Source organism: Nannospalax galili, unplaced genomic scaffold (genome assembly GCF_000622305.1).
Source record: "Nannospalax galili isolate Female #2095 unplaced genomic scaffold, S.galili_v1.0 scaffold241, whole genome shotgun sequence".
Taxonomy (NCBI): domain Eukaryota; kingdom Metazoa; phylum Chordata; class Mammalia; order Rodentia; family Spalacidae; genus Nannospalax; species Nannospalax galili.
The window spans coordinates 932,436-943,953 of record NW_008345602.1 but is presented as its reverse complement, the minus strand read 5'-3'; the positions used below and the strand labels follow the sequence as shown (position 1 = coordinate 943,953).

Genomic DNA, 11,518 nt, shown 5'->3' with positions numbered 1-11,518 from the left:
GGTGGGGGGGGGGGGTGTCCTTGGCCAAAACTCCTCAAGTCTATGGGTCTGTTTCCCCAGGTACCCTGATGCTTTAACACTTGGTATTGGGGACTCCAGGTCCCATAACCAAGGGGATCTGGTCCACTGGAGGGAGCTGTAGAACTTCTCTATCCTAGCCAACTCCAGGGTCCTGGGACCCCAACTCTCAGAAGATGCTTGCGAACTTGGCAAGGCGTGCAGGGCCGTCCTCTCCATTAAAAAAAGAATCATAATTGCTGGGTTGTAGTTCCTGTGGTCACTGTTCCCTGGGATTCCGGAAGTGACCCCCTACCCTCCATCCCATAGGACCGGGCGGGTGCCCAGGAAGCCTAGATGTGAAGGGAGTACATGGAGCAGAGGGACCAGGATAGGTGCAGGGCAGAGGAGAAAAGCGTGACCCAGACAAGGCAGGGGGCACACAGCCCTCCTTGGGGTCCTCAGTCCCCTAGCTTGGCCAGCGGGGGCGGCGGGGTCTTAGGTCCTAGCCCCTGAGGTGCCCGAATCTGAGCTAGGGGCGGGTCAGGAGGTGAAGGCTACAGGGCCCCGCACCTCGGGCAGCAGCGACCTAGTCGCTCTCTCTCCGCCCCCGCCCCTTCCCCGCAGCGGGTAGCCAGCCTGAGAGCGCTTGATCTCAGCAAAACAAAACAAACTCGTGCCGGCTTCCTGTTGTGCAACCGGGTCCGGAGTAAGCCCGGGACTGAAAGGCCGCTGGCCGCCTGCTGGGAAGCAGGAGCGGTGGGTACCCGGTGCTGCGGACAGAGCCGAAGCCCGGGGATCCCCACGCGGGAGCGCACCGCACCGCCCCGCACGCCCGCGTCCCCACGGTGCAAGTGCCCTCCCCAGGATGTCTTTTTGCTGTCGCCTCCCAAACACACTACCAAGTCCGAGGGCGCGACCTCGCGGAGCCAGAAAGCTTTTCCCAAAGTGTGTCCTCCAGGTACCTAACTGAGTCATCCATAGGATGACAAATCCACTGGGGCCAAGGTTTCCAGACACTTGGGTGAGTTCCTGGCCCCCGGGGTGGCTTGTCAGCTCCAGTGAGTAACTTGGAGCTGTCGCTCGGGGCAAGGTGTGTGTCTAGGAGAGCGGCAGCTCACTCACGCTTTCCAGAAAGTGGCCCGGCCATCTTCAAAATACACACAGGGTCATTTGTAGGGACAGGAACCTTGAGGAGGACAAAGTCCCGAAGACTGAGACATTGCCCAAACAGTGCTGACATTTTGTCGGACACCATAAAAATGTAAACGCTAGGTGACGAAGCCGGTGGGCAGTGTTGGTGACTGAATGTGTCTGCGCATTCGTAGAGTGGGAGGTTATAGTTACAGGCTTGGCGGCTGCGGGTCGCTGGACCGGTCCCCGACTAGTAGCTGTACAGCCCCAACCCACTGGGCACCTCGGCTTGGGTGAGACACAGGAGTGGAAAACCGCCTCCGTGGGGCTCCACAAACACGTGGAAACCGAAAAGATAACTTCAGCCCCGACTTACGTGAAAGACCTCAAGTCACCCCATCAGTCCCCACTTTGCCAAAGTTTCCCTTCAGCGGGAGCTGGGGGTGAAGCGCACCGTGCCTCAGCGCCCTGTGACTTGCCCTGACTGTGTAGTCTGCTGGAACCTGTGATTTTAAAAAAAGAGTCTCTTCCTCATCGGCGAAACTTCAACACCTTGTTGGTTTCCTTTCTAAGTCTTCTAAACTCTGTGCTCTTAAGCAACTCACAATAACCAGCTGGATGACTAGGGAGAGTTGCTATCAGTCTCATAAGGCATGCCCAGGTCTCTAGAAGCCCCATGGGGGGTGGGGGTGCGTGTCCTCAAACCCGCGCGACCGCCAACCAACCCGGCGTGCTAAACTATTTCTAATCCGGAGTTTGTGTCTCGGAGCTTGAACGCCCCCCCACACTCGAGCGCCTTCTCTCTGCCGTCTCTCGCCTGCAGAACAAAGTTTCTATGGCATCCACTTACCAGGTAACCGGATTTCCACAACAAAGCTGGGCGCGCGGGTCCCTTCCCCCGATCGGCCCGCGCGGGTGACAGCGGACGGCCAGCACAGGCGACGAGTGAGTGGGTCCCCAACCCTGCAGCGCGCTCGGTGGACTCTGCCTCCTTCGGAAATGAAAACTCCCCTGCAAGCCCGCGGCCGGAGCACGGAAACCCGGCCCGAGGGCCGTGAGTGCGCGCGCGCCTGCGAGGGCAGCGGCGGCCCGGGGAGGAGGCGGCGGGAGGGCAGCGGCCGGACTCTCGGCATCAGCTGGTCCCCGCTCCGCACAGACACACGCCAATCATGTGTTCACAAAGTTGAGTTGCGACTCTGTGCCTCGCCCTTCGCGTCCATCCTCGCCCTGGGCCGCGGAGATGCGAGGAGGGGCCGGGCTCGGGATGCAGGCTAATTGAGCCGGCGGTCCCGTCTGCGGAGCGCCGCTGCGAGCCTGGACCCGGGCCCGCCGCGGCCCCGAGGTGCGCGGCCCCTGGCGCCGATGCCCGTGCGCGCCGCGCTCTGGACTGCCCGGGCGGCGCAGTGGGGACGCGGCGGAGGGGAAGGGGGAAGAGGGCGGGAGGGAGGCTGCCCCGCTAGGAGTGTGGATGTGTGCAACCGCGAGGGCCGGCCCGCAGCCAGCTGCTTCCTGAGTGCGAGCGCCGGAGGGGGCGGAGAGGGATGAGGGCGGGCTCGCTGGTCACCAGGCCAGCTTGTGTCTCCCTCTGTACGCGTTCATACACGCGCTCCTTCCCTTAAAACTCCGGAGCCGGGGACCGCGGGAAGACTCACCTTTCTTCGACCTGTTTGTTGCGCTTTCTTTTTTAACGTGAGAAAGTGTCAGCCTTTCCACAGAACTTGATGTCAAACCATAAAGAACAGGGGGGAAAATACTCGGCCGGGAAAGGAGCAGAGCGGAAACTAAAAACTGAAAAATGGCAAAAGGAATTCTAATATGTGGGATTGGGTGCTGGTGACAATTTCAGGACCGAGGGAGGCAGGCAGGACGCTTGTGACATCTTGCAGGGTGTGTTCACCACGGTGAGGGAGGTGTAGCAGGGTGTGGACTCCACACAGGCTGCGAGGCTTAGCCCTTCCAGAGGACGACACATCTGAACAGAGGGACTTTCTGTTAAGCGTTCATCATCTTCAGCTTTGCACCTCACCTAAGTTATGGCCCTTCCCTTTGACTTGATCAGAGCTCCCGGAAGCCTGTCAAAAGAAAACCTGCTTTTAGTGGCTCCCTATGGATCGCCACAGAAGGCGAAGACTTCCATCTTGGAATTCAAAGTATATAATGTACACAACATCTCCCAGTTAGGCCTTTGTGCAGTGAGTCTTACGCCTCTTGGATGAAATGAAGGAGGGTGCCACACCTAGAATCCCACAAGCCCAGGGCTGGAGAGATGGCTCGAGTCAGTGAAGTGTTTGTGGCAGGAGCATGAGAACCTGGGTTCAGATCCCCAATCCCCAGGCTAAAGAAAGCCAAGTGTGGTGACGCACACTTGTGATCCCAGCACTGGGGAGGCAGACAGGAGCCCACTGGCTGCCAACTTAGACAAATCAGTGAGCTCTGTTAAAGACCCTTCCTCTAAAAAAAATAAAAAGTAGACAAATAGAGCAAGTGATCAAAGGATATTCCTGTATGAACCTCTGGCCTCCATATGCATATGCACACATGTGCACACAACTACATGAAGAAACACACAAAGAATTCCACTGGTCCTTAGAGTCTGTTCTGCTCTCATTGTAATAAAAAACATTTGAATAGATGTTGTGATCAGATAGAAGTCCTCAACGACACAAATAACTTAGCCTAGAAAACCAAATCAATAAGATTGCTGGTGACTTTCATGTGTCTTATTTCAACAGAAGCATTACTAGACTTTTTTTTATGTGTGTATGAGTGTATTGCTTGCATGTATGAGTGCACCCGTGTCGTTCAATGCGGCAGAGGTCAGAAGAGGGCGTCGGATTCCCCTGGAACTGGAGTTAAGGGTGGTTCTTACCCACCATGTGGGTGCTGGGAATCGAATCCAAGTCCTCTGCAAGAGCACTCATTGCTCTTAACCGCTGAGCCATCTCTCCAACCACACTAGACTTGCTCTTAATCCGTGGTAATAAGCAGCGTCACCAATAGACCTCTGGTTTTCTTTTTCTTACAGATTTTATTATGATTCTCATTGATGGGGGGGCACAAACTCATCAGAATATTAAAAACTATAGTATCTGTCAGCAGAAGTAGAGCATGGAAAATAAAACAGTAAAGTGCTGTGATATGTCATTCTATTTTCTCTTTGTTCTTCATCTCCTTTTTAAATATAAGTGCCCAAGTCCCAGATGGCAATAGATGGGTTCAACCAACCACACATTACAAAAATAAATAAATAAAATAAAATAAAATGAAGCATTCCATGATATCACAGAAACAAAGAAACCGAATGGTGGAAATTGCCATGATTAGTCCATTGTGGCTAGTTATTGCAACATGCCTGACATTTGCATAAAAACGGCTCATGAACTGCAGCCTTCAGGAGCAGAGCTAGATGGGAATATTTCAAAGCATCATGGGAAATTCTGATCACCACTCTCTTGTGCTGTACAGCTGTTCCCCAGGCCTGAGTCTGGCCAGTGGTAGAGAATGAAAAAAACAAAAAAATAAAAAGTCAAAACTTTCCAGCATCCCAAATATCACTGTCATACAGTGGTTTTGGTACATGCAACAATGCAATGATGTCCTGGGGACTGGTAGAAACTGCAGAAACGTCTCCCTTCATAAGAATTTTGAAACTGCAAGAGAAAAATCCTAGTACTGCATAGCACTACACCCCACTTTAATCAATGGCTCCTGGAGATGAAGCAGTGGGAAAGTTCTGAGTCACTAATCTGGAGATCCCCCAAATTCTCTTCATTTCCTTATGCTCAAGAGTGGGCCTGGCATTTCATTCAGGTGGTGTTTTCATGAGTCTCTAATATTCCTCACACATGTACCACTAAATAGCTACACTGCTTTGGTTATGTTTTTAAAATATTTTTATTTATTATTTTTATTTTATGTGTATGAGTGTATTCCTGCATGTATGTGAGTGCACCCGTGTCGTGCAATGCCGTGGAGGTCAGAAGAGGGCTTTGGATTCCCCTGGAACTGGAGTTAAGGATGGTTCGTAGCCGCCATGTGGGTGCTTGGAATCGAACCCGGGTCCTCTGCAAGAGCAGTCAGTGCTCTTAACCACTGAGCCATCTCCCAGCCTGTGGTTACACTTTTTTTAAGGGGAGTGGTACAAGACCAAACATCTGTGATGTTCTTATATTCCAAGAATTATAGTAAAAATGCAGTACTACCAAGAACCCTAAGTGACCCAGAATGAGATCTGTGCCACTTCTAAACTGAACTGGTCAGAAGAGAACCATGGGAGACAATAGGAAAGGGAAGCAGTGTCCTTCAGAAATGTTACTCCTCCCTCTCTATGCTTAGGAGTCATACCTGGCAGCCTTTCAGCCAGAGAGGTGGGAACTGTAGCCCAGCCAGCATCTTCCTTCTCTAGAGACCCAAGTTGTATGTGCTCAATCGCTGACTCAGGACAGCTGACTCAGCAGACTGCACCCTGCTGCCAGCTCAAATCCACTTCTCATTCACTTGAGAAATATTCAGGGAGTACTTACTCTGTCCAAGCACTGAGACTAAGAGAATTAACTCTTGAAGGGATGGAAAGATGGCTCAGTAGTTAAGAGCACTGGCTGTTCTTGCAGAAGACCTGGGTTCAAGTCCCAGCACCTGTATGACAGCTAACAACCATCAGTAATTCCAGTTCCAGGGGACCAGAGGCCCTTTTCTGACCTCTACAAGCACTGCACAACACGGGTGCACCTACCTACATGCAGGCATACACTCATAAACATAAAATAAAAATATTTTTAAAAGAATTAACTCTTGCAAACACTTTGCATAAACACTTTTTTGAATTAACTCAAAGCCTTTGCCTTGTGCCTCAAGGCTTTTTCATATATCATTTCGTCTTTCCTCAGAGCAATGGAATGGCCACTTATAGTCTGTATTTAGAAGTGCGCATGGGGAGCCCAGCATGCAGGAGGCAGAGGCAGGCCAATCGCTGTGAAATCAAGGACAGCCTGGTCTACATAATGAGTTCCAGGTCAGCTGTGGCTACAGGGAGATCCTGTCTCAAAAAAGAAAGATAAAGAGATGAGAGAGAGAGAGAGAGAGAATAAAATAAGTGAAAGGGGAAGCTCAGTGAACAGTTAAGGAGAATCATAGTCATAGTGGGGTTTGCCAGTGCAGAAGCACTGAATTCTTCAGCGTTCTTGCCCTACACTATACAAGGCACATTGTAAGCCACTTCTCTTCATCACTGTGACAAAATACCCAGCAAAAGCATCTTAAGGAAGGAAGAGATTTACTTCAGCACAATGCATCACAGCAGACAATTCAGATAAAGGAATGCTGGTACTCCAGTCACTTTCTCCTTGTTATTCAGTCCAGGATCCCACCTCAAGGGGTGGTACCACCCACATTCAGGGTGGGTCTTCTCAGTTCAACCACTCTGGAAATGCCCTCACAGACACACCCAGAGGTTGACCTCCTAGGTAATTCTAAACCCAGTCATCAATGAAGATTAGCCATTATACAAGTGTATAAGATGTGTAGTGTCTTGTAATCAGTGTTGAGGAGCATAACTAAGTGTGCAGCGAGTGTGTATAAGAGGTGGGAACACTTCCCTTCAGTGTAGCCTGGGGTAGCCTGACTATTTGAGCTGGCCTTCAAAGAATGGGTGAAAAAGTGGTCAATAAAGGTGACTGTTCCAAGTGCTGGATTGGGCCAGGTCAGCTGTGGCTAGAGGGAAATCTTTGGGCAGGGTGTTGGAAGGAGGGTGGACTTTGAAATCAGAAAACCTGGAAATCCCAACTTGATGACTTATGGAAGACTGGAAGTTGTCCCTTGGCCCCACTGTCTGAGGTACTGTAAAGACTGAACGGGAACTGTGGAATAAGTTCCACAATAGTTAAAACAGAAGCATTTGGAATCCCGAGGCTAAAGGCATAGAACATTCCCAGAGGGAACTTCTTAACAGCCAAGCTTCAGAACTTTTTAAGTGTCAATCTGGGGGATCTCCCAGAAATCCATTTGCCAACTTGCAAAGAACCATGATCAGAGAGGCCTATTCCTGTAGAGTATCCATAGAGAGAAACAAATCTGAACCCCAACAGGCAGATAAGTTGAGCTAACAGCACCGGTTATAGTATGTGTAACTATTAAAACACATACGCACACACCAGCTGACAAGACTCCAGTCAGGTAGCAATGCAGTGGAAAAAGTCCATGTTTGCCAAATTAAAGAGGAGAACTAAATGTGTAAGATGGAAAATTTCCATTTTACCTTCCTGAATGAGTAGTACAAATATCAGGATACAGCAAATTTCACGTTGTGTTATCCATGTTTGATAAGCTAATAAAATGTAAGCTGATCTCACCACAAGTATGGTTGGCCCTAACTCTCCTTATTTATCACCCATTAATGATGTGATTTTTTTTAAATTCTCATTTACAATCATTATGTTCATATAATCATACTTTTCCCCTTCTGAAGTCAAAACTGTATGTCAGAATCTAAAATGTATCACTCCAAATGTAACTGAGAAAATAAGAAATGTTTTCTCAATACAATGTCTCGGGCTCTTCTGATTGGTAAATTGTTTCTTCCCATTTTATATAAGCCTGAGATGCATCTCAAATTATACAAAGACCAATGGGCTATTTTCTGACATACTACTAATACTAAGTTCCATAGACAAAGAGCTAACCCAAATACAAATGAATAGTTATTTATACATAATGTTCCACAAGCAGCTGGGGTTACCTCTACCACTCAGCACGGGTACTGGCCACCTACCATGATGTGAAGTTAAGTGATCTTGTGTATAACTACCTTCTCTAAATGCCTTCCAGTGGCTGTAACTTACTTTTCTTCATACACTGTCCATGGACTAAGAGTTGCACTGTGCACTAGTAATTAATGCTTATCAAATGAATGGCTTCATTAATGAGAAAGTGACTTGGTGAACAGCACTAACAACTTGCCTTTGTGCGTGAGTGTGATCATTTCAATACTGTAAGAGTCTAAACATCTGCCCCCTCTTCCTGTATTCCCAGGCTCTTCAAATTTTTGTTCATTTGTTTGTTTCCTTGATGAAAATGCCAAGTTCCAATGCAATGCTTTGAGTTTGGAGGTGATCCTCTGTTCTCCTGTCCCAGTCTGATGCCTTCCCTCTCTGACACGCATACACACTGCTTCTCATTGGGAACCTGGGCATTCGCATCACACCTTGAATTCTATTGACAAAAGAAAACTGTAACTAAAAGGTGGTGAGAAGGAAGGAAAGTAGGGCTTGAGCACAGAAGAAGGTGGATTTCTTTTTAATGAGAGGCATGAAGAAGGCAGGGCAACACCGGACCCGTCAGGGTAATTGGGTAGAATTAGGCTCTGGAGAACAAAGTGATTTGGTAGCTTTTCAGGCTCTTCCCCGACATGCCTGCAAGAGAGTTTGAATAAGCTTGGAAATGTTCTGCACATCCAAATTCCCATGACACTAAAGCTCTTGGGAGATTTTCACATCTGTGCTCACGTCTGTCTTCTTGCAATGATGTAGCACACACAGAAGGCTGCGACCTCTCTGTCCATTATTCAAATGACCAACTGCTCCCAAAATAAACCTGCCTTCGGTAAGAGTGTTGACCTGCTTCAGGCTGGAGGCATGGCCCCGGGTTCATTAAATGCACAGCCTCACTTAATTTTCACAACAGCCCAGTGAAATAGAGTCTAGCACAAATTTCCATTTCACAGGTGAGAAAACGGGCAGAAAGGTGAAATACCTTCCCAGTGTCACCCAGCACTTGTGGGAGTGGCCACTTCAAACAGAAGTCTCCTGTACTGTCCACTGCCCTTACTCCTTCAGGGCAGGTGAACCTGCTTCCACCACAAGTTTATTTGTTCATGCCCTCAGGCAGGGTGTTCGAAGGCCGGCGGACTTCGAAATCAGAAAACCTGCAAATCCCAACTCAACGACTCAAAAGACTGGAAGCGAAGCCGTTCCCTGGCCCACTGTCTGAGGTATTGTAAACACTGAATGGGAACTGTGCGGGCACATACGTGTGACCTAAGGCTTCCTCCTCTTGGTAATGGGCACAGCATAAGAGCCTCAGGACCAATTGACCCACTACTAGCCCCAGCCCCAAGGATCACCTTGTGGATTCTGAGAGAAATTCTACTATACCTCATCAAAGCAAACGGCCCATTAATCTGGCCCTACGCCAATCAGTGCAGGGCATTCCCCAGCCATGGAGTTATCCCCAGAGCAAGCATGTGGCTCAGTTTGGATTAATGAGAAGTCAAGAAGAAAGTTCTTCAGTGAAATATGGAGAGGTAGGAGAGGTAGCCTCTCTTCCTCTGAGCTGTGGAGAGACAGAATGAAGTCATCTTTCTCTGAACCTGCAGAGAAAGTTGATGATCAGTGGAAGGTTACAGAAAACACAAGCCCAGGCCTAGGTGGAACCCTCCTGCTCCCCCTTCACTGCTTAACTTTCTCATTTATGAGGGCCAGTAAATTCCTTTTATTTTATTTTTTTTAAGTAACAACTTATAAAAGTGCCTAAGGTTTTCAAGGCACCATGGAAGGTATAAAGATAAGCAAGACAAACTTTACCACCTAATAAATACTTACGTCGCTTTTGGCATCACAGTAGCCTGGATTTTTTTTTTTTCATAAGTTATGTTTCAAGCTCTCTTCATTTGGATAGTGTATTAAGAAGGAACATTCCACTTCCCTGGTAATTACACAATGCCCTCTTTCAGAGCAGCCAGCCAATCTTCAGGAGTTGGATAGAGTGGCTTATCCATTTGGTTGTCAGACAACTGCCTTGAAAAGCCAGGCCATTTCTGCATACTCCCAGTTACTGGTTAACAAATGTTGCCCCAGAACCCAGCTCCTAACAGGAAATATATGCATTCCAAAATTCCTATGGAAATTGGACTTCTGTTTCCTCAGTCCCAGATAAAGCATATCCTCCAAGATTCTTGAGAATGGCATTCAGATAGACTAGGGAATTGCATACAGTTACCTGCCTGGGTGTCTCAAAAGCCCAGTCATTTTTGTAGATGGTGAAAGTTTGAACTCACTGTTCAATATCTTCCCCACCCCCATGCTTTCCAGTCCTCTGTTTCATAACTAAATGACATTTAAAGCTCTAGCTGCACTTGGGGCTGTTGGCATAAGTAGCAGGGGCAGAGAGTCCCTAGATTCTAGATTGGATTTAGAGTCCAGCAGTTAGACCACTTGAACTTGATAATAATGATGTTATCTCAGCAGGTCACATAGGTCAGAAATGTTCCTCTTGTCACTGTTTTCTTTTTCCATCCAGTAAGAAGTGGACATGGAGAAGAGAGGGAGGGCATCAGGTTACAAGTGGTTAGTGCCAGACACAGCTTAACTATGGCAGTGATAGCAGCTCACATTTATCAGGAGTTTATTATATGCCAGGATTGAGCAGAGTATTTGAGATGTGTGATCTCATCCAACTCTCACAGGCAAACAGCCTACACGTGACAGAGAGGAGCCTAGGGCTCAGCCCCCTCTGAGCCGAGCATAAGACACTCTGTTAAAATATGTGGCTGACATAAACTACATATAAAATTTATGAACAAAATTATTGTATAAATTGCATATGTACCTACCTGTTGTGAGATACCACCACGTGACACTAACTTATAGCACCTTAAATCTCCTGTGAAGGGAGCTGAAAAGACGGCTCAGTGGCTAAGAGCACTGGCTGCTCTTGCGGAGAATTCTGGTTCAGTTCCCCACACCCACGCGGCAGCTAACAACCATCAGCAACTTGAGGTCCAGTGGATCTAACACCCTCTTCTGGCCTTTTCAGGCATTGCATGCACATGGTGCACTTACATGCATGCAGGCAAAACACTCATACACATAAAATGAGAACTAAAAAAAACCGTAAAGCTTCCTGTAAGGGTCTGCATATTTGTCCCTTCCAAAACTCATTACCATCTTCACATCAACATGACACAGGGTCTTTGGGAAGTAATTCGGATCAGGTGAAGTTATGAGAGTAGAGCCCCATGCTCACAGTAGTGACTTTACAAAAACGGAAAAGGCAAATTTGCTGTGCCTCACCATGTGGCAAACACTTTGTACTCCCTTGAGACCATAAGGAGTCATGACCAGCATGTGGTCCCAAACCTTAGGCCTTCAGAACCCTGTGCTAAGTAAACTTTTACAATTTATAAATTTCTTAGTCTATAGCAAGAGGAAATAAGTTGGAATGCTTTCCTTGTATGTTCTCCCAAGCCTTTGCACATGTCACCCCAGCTACATCTACATGGAATGACTTTTAAAGTCCACATCGTCCTACCCTGGGCGGCCTCTGTGGTAGGAAGAAAAATACACCCCCCCACCCCCGCCACAAATGTCCGTATCCTATTCCCTGGACCCTAAGG

The 11,518-nt window shown here is 48.2% G+C and overlaps 1 protein-coding gene across 2 annotated transcripts in view; it reads right to left on the bottom strand.

The window, feature by feature from the left end:
- Glis3 (GLIS family zinc finger 3) overlaps positions 1–2,599 on the bottom strand; it is a 475,006-nt gene extending 472,407 nt beyond the window's left edge. Inside the window, exon 1 of one of the 2 annotated variants that reach the window (XM_029567629.1) lies at positions 1,982–2,599. In XM_029567629.1, the coding sequence (XP_029423489.1) occupies positions 1,982–2,264 (283 nt within the window). In that variant the 5' untranslated portion in view covers positions 2,265–2,599. The remainder of the gene's footprint in view (positions 1–1,981) is intronic. The other variant, XM_029567628.1, reaches the window with a different exon arrangement.
- Positions 2,600–11,518: the final 8,919 nt, after the last annotated feature.